General features: G+C 37.2%; 1 protein-coding gene across 2 annotated transcripts in view; it reads left to right on the forward strand.

The window, feature by feature from the left end:
- The first annotated feature begins 536 nt into the window (after positions 1-536).
- The window catches only part of LOC107711198 (glucagon receptor-like), a 20611-nt gene continuing 14400 nt past the window's right edge, over positions 537-6747 (forward strand). Inside the window, exons 1-4 of one of the 2 annotated variants that reach the window (XM_016516135.1) lie at positions 537-721; positions 895-1063; positions 3339-3498; positions 3638-3698. In XM_016516135.1, coding sequence (XP_016371621.1) covers positions 552-721; positions 895-1063; positions 3339-3498; positions 3638-3698 — 560 coding nt within the window. In that variant the 5' untranslated portion in view covers positions 537-551. The remainder of the gene's footprint in view (positions 722-894; positions 1064-3338; positions 3499-3637; positions 3699-6747) is intronic. The other variant, XM_016516136.1, reaches the window with a different exon arrangement.

Consider the following 6747-nt stretch of genomic DNA (forward strand, 5'->3'; position numbering starts at 1 on the left):
ATCTGCCTGTTATATCCTGTGTTTTATTGACAAATGGTAGGTTTAGGAGAAGGGGTTGGTTGGGTTACGTGCTTATAAATGTGTAAATACTGTAATACAAATAAAACAGTTGTGACTGTTAGTGTTTACATTGAAAAACCATACCCCAGCATATATGCAATATTGTCAATATTATTACCCAACATATAATTTAATCATGATGATAAAATTCCCAATGCCTTTCGCGTCGGCATATTGACGCCAAGGGTTTCTTATTTAAAGCAATGGAGGACCCTGCATGTCGAAAAATTACGCTAAAGGGGTACCCTGTGCATCAAAAAGTGACACGAAGGTGTCCTGACCAAGCGCCAATATGTGACGAGTTGGGAGTGAGAATGTGTTGACAAAACATCTTTCCAAAGACTTTCAGTGGACAAAAACTCCATAAAACATTTTATAAAGTAGTGAGTTTTAAAAAAAGACGTGATCTAGGACCTTTATACAGTTCATGCCAATGTAAAGACTGAAAGTCTGTCCCTCACAATCTCATTTCCATCCACCCTAAATTCAATATGGTGTTCACCTGTGCATTTGTGTCATTGTCTGAGCGAATGTATTTGTATGTCTGTGTTCAGCAACACTACGGACAGATCCTCAGTCAGTTCCAGGCCATGTACACCATTGGATATTCCCTGTCTCTTGCGGCGCTAGTGCTGGCGTTGGGCATCCTGGTGGCCTTTAGGTAACATTCAAGCCAACTGGGAATTTATTCCTTCTGCTTACATTTTAAATTGAAAACATGTTTAGCATCAGTTTTTGGATCTTTGGTTGTGTCTGTGGTTAAGGAGTTGGGCTTCTTTGTGTGAACGGTGTGATGCCTTTTGATTTTTATTCATTGCACTCTGATCCCCGCAGGAAGCTGCACTGCATGAGAAACAACATTCACATGAACTTGTTTGCCTCCTTCATCCTGCGAGCCTCTTCTATTCTCATCAAAGATGCCATGTTGGAAAGGCCTGATGACTTCCATGTTGGTCAGGACATCACCACTGAACTGGAGGTGGAGTGGCTGGTTAAAAACGAGGTCCAATAACCTGCTGTCTTTCTTTGTTATTATTGTTATTAAAAGATGATAATATACTGTACTACCATTCAAAAGTTTGGGGGCAGTAAGAATTTTAAGGTTTTTAAACAAGTCTCTACTGCTTAACCAAGACGGCATTTATTTTAAATGGTAAAAATTCTAATATTGTGAGATATTATTACAATTTAAAATAACTTTTTTTCTATTTTATATATTTTTAATAAAGGTGAATGTACTCATCATTACTCCAGTTTTCAGTGTCTCTTGACACTTTAGAAATCATTCTAATATGCTGATTTGCTGCTCAGGAGACATTTCTTATTATCAAGGTTAAAACAATTGCTGCTTTATATTATTGTGGAAACTGTGGGTTTTTTTCAGGTTTCTTTGATGAATGGAAAGTTGAGAAGAACAGCATTTATTTAAAATAGAAATAGTCTTTATGTCTTTTGATCAATTTAGTGCATCCTTGCTGAATAAAAGTATCAATTTCTTTATAAAAAAAAAAAAAATGTACAAACCCCAAACTTTTGAATTGTAGTGTGTATCTCTGGATTAATTCACATTTGTAATAATCCTATATCTATGTAATTATTTTCAAAAGAATATTCAGGGTTATTTACAATTTAATTTACAGCATGCTGTGTGAATTCTTCAATTAGGGGAACTTTTCAGTTCCTTCTGTTGTGTTTTTAAGAAAACTAAAAGTACAAAAGGCATCATTCTACTTTTAAAAGGTAGATTTAATGCAATTTGTAAGAATCAGTGTTCTCAATATAACTGATGAATTATTGCTAATATATTAGCTAGTTTTGACATATACCGTATTGTCCCGAATATAAGACGATATTTTTTTCTTGGAAATACATCTGAAAAAACGCGGTCGTCTTTATTCATGTTAAAAATGATTAGTATATGTAAAAATACCATAAATGCTGAAAAATTGTTAGTTTATGATAGCTATTTTGGTAACTAATTTCAATGTTTAGTTTGCTTATTTGTGTAGTATATGATTTATTTAAAGGGGTCATCGGTTGTCCATTTTCCACAAGTTGATATGATTCTTTAGGGTCTTAATGAAAAGTCTATAACATACTTTGGTTAAAATTTCTCATTGGTAGTGTAAAACAACAAAAACAGCTCTGCACACAGCAACCCGTTTTAGTCCATGTTCCTTTAAATGCTAATGAGCTCTGCTGGCCCTGCCCCTCTCTTCCGTGGGGTGACGAGCCGTTCTCATGCGACTGTTTACTTTAGCCGCGGAACTTGCTAACTAGCACGTTATTAGGAAAGGTGATTTGCAAAGATTCATAAAAGAACCTTATACTCACTTCTTCTGGAGGTGAAGCTGGATCACGAATGATTTGCACGAACATAAACGCATTTAGGTAGATCGGGGATCGGCGCATTCCCTTCAAAAACATGTAATCCACTGCGTCTTCAGTGGCTCAGATGTCGGGAGTAAATTATGACTGCTATGTTCATTATTACGTCCAACAACAAAACACCTCAATCGCTTAGGAAACATTCTTGTCTCCATCTGCTCCGGCGGTGAAACAATGGCGGACTGATGACAGCTCACTCAGGGCGGGTCTAAGGAAAACACCAGTGTCAATCAAACAATCGTGGGAGGGGCCTGGGTCTGTGTGACGTCACACAGCCAAGAAGCTGAGAACGGTTTGATTTGAGAAAGGGGATATTATTTATATAGATTAAAAAAAACACTGAGTGGATTTTTATCATTATAGGGTGGATGTGTACAAACACTGCCAACACACATTTATGTTCAATCAACATGTAAAAGTGAATTTGGCATCCGATGACCCCTTTAAATTTTCTCCAATAATTTTTTCACCTTCTATAAATGCATATGCAACAAAGATAGCCACAAAAATAACTGACCTTTTCATTGCTAATTTTTCACCATGTGTCTGTAATAAACCCTGACATTAGTTTAATGCCAAAAGAGGGTTTTCACTGGTGAAAGCTGTTAGTAAATCAGACCTTTAATGCTACAAACATTTTTACGGAAGTTTTCATTAAAAGTTATTTAATAACAACAAAAAATTACTTAATTCTTAAAACTTTTTATGCTAATATGCTGCCCATAAACCTTACAGTATGTTGTAAATGACCAGGAATATTCCTTAAAATGCATGTTAGTATAGATTAAGTTAAGTACCTATTTACTGTGCAAATAAATCTGAATGGAGGCGGCAGGTTAAAATTTAGCCGAAAGCTTTCAGTGACCCCAAAATCAACGTGTGCTTTTCAGACGGCGGTCGGCTGCAGGGTTGCAATGGTGATGATGCAGTACAGCATACTGGCCAACAACTACTGGCTGCTGGTGGAGGGCATCTACCTGCACAGCCTTCTGGTCGTCACAGTCTTGACGGAGAGGAATTACTTCGCCATCTACCAGTGTATCGGCTGGGGTGAGAGGTTCAGAGCTTTTACACCGTGAACTCCATTAACAGGGTTTAAGAGCTTCCTCATACATAGCATGTCCAAACAGAGTGTGGCAGATGGTTTATGCCTCGTGTCACAAGGTCTCTCTTTCTCTTTCTCCCTCAGGTGCCCCTCTGATATTCGTGTTGCCATGGGTGATCGTGAAGTACTTGTACGAGAATGAAGAGTAAGTTCTGGAGCCACGTGTTATGAGTGTGTTTGCGACTGATGAAAGCCAGCGCTCGTCAAACAGTCAGTGTGTTTTTTGCGGCTGGAGAGTTGGCCGACATCATCACTGTAGCTTTTGTTTTATAACAAATCAAATACATAAATTGTGGACACAAGCTACCCAGATACTATGTCAAATGCTTCAACATCCACTCCAGTCTTTCGATTTTGCTTGTAGCAGCCAACATATCACATTGTGCGTGTAAAATCTCATAAGTCTTTCACTCAGTCACTGTTATTGTTGGAAGGGCTTTCAAGATGTAAATTTATTTTAATGACCCTTTGGGAGTGCTGAGGTTACATATTTAATGACTGCTGCACACATTTTCCATAAGTTAGTCTGCTATACATCAGATGTATTGTAAGTAGCACATTCGTAATAAATTATGTGAAGAGAAAAAATTAGTATCTTAAATGTAAAATGGAGTTTCCATATGGTATTTATTAAACATGGCTTTTTCTACTGTACAGTGCAGTGAAAAGGTTTTTGCCCCCTTCCTGTTTTTTTTTTATTTTTTGTATATTTGTCACACTTAAAAGATTCAGATCATCAAACAAATTTTAATATTACACAAAGATAATGCAAGTAAATAAAAAATGCAGTTTTTAAATGATGATTTCATTTATTAAGGGAAAAAAGCTGACCAAACCTACCTGGCCCTATGTGAAAAATTAATTGCCCCCTCCTGTTAAATCATGAAAGAACTGTGATTAACCACATTATTTTAGAAAGCTGAGTTAAATTTCACTAGCCACACGCAGGCCTGATTACTGCCAGACCTGTTGAATCAAGAAATCACTTAAATAGAACCTGTCTGACAAAGTGAAGCATGCTTAAAGAGCAACACATCATGCCGCGATCTAAAGAAATTCAAGAACAGATGAGAAACAAAATAGTTGACATGTATCAGCCTGGAAAGGGTTATGAAGCCATTTCTAAGGCTTTGGGACTCCAGCGAACCACGGTCAGAGCCATTATTCACAAATGGAGAAAGCTTGGAACAGTGGTGAACCTTCCCAGGAGTGGCCGGCCTACCAAAATTACTCCAAGAGCGCAACGACGACTCATCCAGGAGGTCATAAAAGAACCCAGAACAACATCTAAAGAACTGCAGGCCTCACTTGCCTCAATTAAGGTCAGTGTTCATGATTCAACAATAAAAAAAAATAGACTGGCATCCATGGGAGAGTTCCAAGGCAAAAGCCATTGCTGACCAAGAAGAACACAAAGGCTCGTTCACATTTGCCAAAAAATATCTTGTTTATCCCCAAGACTTTTGGGCAAATATTCTGTGGACTGATGAGACAAAAGTTGAACTTTTTGGAAGGTGTGTGTCCCGTTACATTTGGCGTAAAACCAACACAGCATTTCATAAAATCAACATCATATCAACAGTCAAACGTGGTTGTGATGTCTGGGGCTGCTTTGCAGCTTCAGGGCCTGGATGACTTGCCATAATTGATGGAACCATGGATTCTGCTCTCTATCAGAAAATCCTGAAGGAGAATGTCCGGCCGTCAGTTTGTGACCTCAAGCTCAAGCGCACTTGGGTTCTGCAGCAGGACAATGATCCCAAACACACCAGCAAGTCCACCTTTGAATGGCTCAAGAAAAACAAAATTAAGGTTTTGGAGTGGCCAAGTCAAAGTCCGGACTTAAATCCGATTGAGATGCTGTGGCATGACCTTAAACAGTCCATTAATGCTCGAAAACCCTCCAATGGGGCTGAATTAACAATTCTGCAAAGAAGAGTGGGCCAAAATTCCTCCACAGCGATGTGAAAAACGCATTGCCAGTTATCGCAAACGCTTGATTGCAGTTGTTGCTGCAAAGGGTGGCACAACCAGTTATAGATTTATAAAATTTGTTTGATGATCTGAATCATTCAAGTGTGACAAATATGTAAAAAAAAAAAAAAACAGCAAAAACTTTCACACCACTGTATATATACTCTATAGACAAATTTCGTGTAGACGTCACAGTTACGTCACTCGTAGCTGCACGCGCATTGTGGTGGCAGAAAAATACTGGTAACAAGTGGAGTGAAACGGGAAAAATCCACAGAATAAGAGATAAAATGTATTGTTGTGCCTTTGGATGTCAGAATCGGAATGCAAATCATTTTTATAGAATTCTGTCGTCAAAAACACCATTTGAAGCTAAACGCAGACGTTTAAACGTACAGACTAATGAATGAAACCTGCTATGATTACTCTGCATTTAAAGCATAAATTTGATTAAAAAATTGGTCTATACATAATATTCACATATGCGGTTCATAATAGTAACATAATATATTAGCCCTACAGTTACAGCATGAAATACTATTTAAACCTATAACATTTTACATTTACCTATTTTGTCTCACAATTCTGACTTATTTTCTCGCAAATGCAACTTTATATCTCGTATTTCGGACTTTATAACTCGATTTAACTCAACAATAGCGAGTTTGTCCATTCGGAGGGAAAAAAAGCCAGAAGTGTGGGATATAAACTCAAAAGAGAGAATGACGAGTTGATTTTTCTTATCAGAATTGTGATATATAATCTCGCAATTGCGAGAATAAAGTCAGAATTTTGAAATATAAACTCAAATTTACCTTTTTTTTTATTCTTTTATTCCATGGTTTCCATAGACCGCAACTTGAAAACTGTAATTTTCTGCCACCAAATAGGCTCCGCCCACAACAAACGTAATCACTGTTTGCAAACACCAAATTGGTCTATTAGAGCTTGATGATAAAGCTAAAAATAATATTCAAGTTCAAGTTTATTTGTATAGCGCTTTTTACGATACAAATCGTTGCAAAGCAACTTTACAGAAAATTAAGTTTCTACAATATTTAGTAGTAGCTTATCAGTGGTGACTGTCAGATTATGTACATATGGCAGAATGTACGGAAAAATCAATTAAAGACGTAATCAAACAGAAGATGAACACTATTAACAGCAATTATTATATGATGAAATCAAACTTATAGCAAAGTTTGGTAGTTCTGTATGTT

This window comes from Sinocyclocheilus rhinocerous, unplaced genomic scaffold (assembly GCF_001515625.1).
Source record: "Sinocyclocheilus rhinocerous isolate Xijiao unplaced genomic scaffold, SAMN03320098_v1.1 scaffold115, whole genome shotgun sequence".
Lineage (NCBI taxonomy): Eukaryota > Metazoa > Chordata > Actinopteri > Cypriniformes > Cyprinidae > Sinocyclocheilus > Sinocyclocheilus rhinocerous.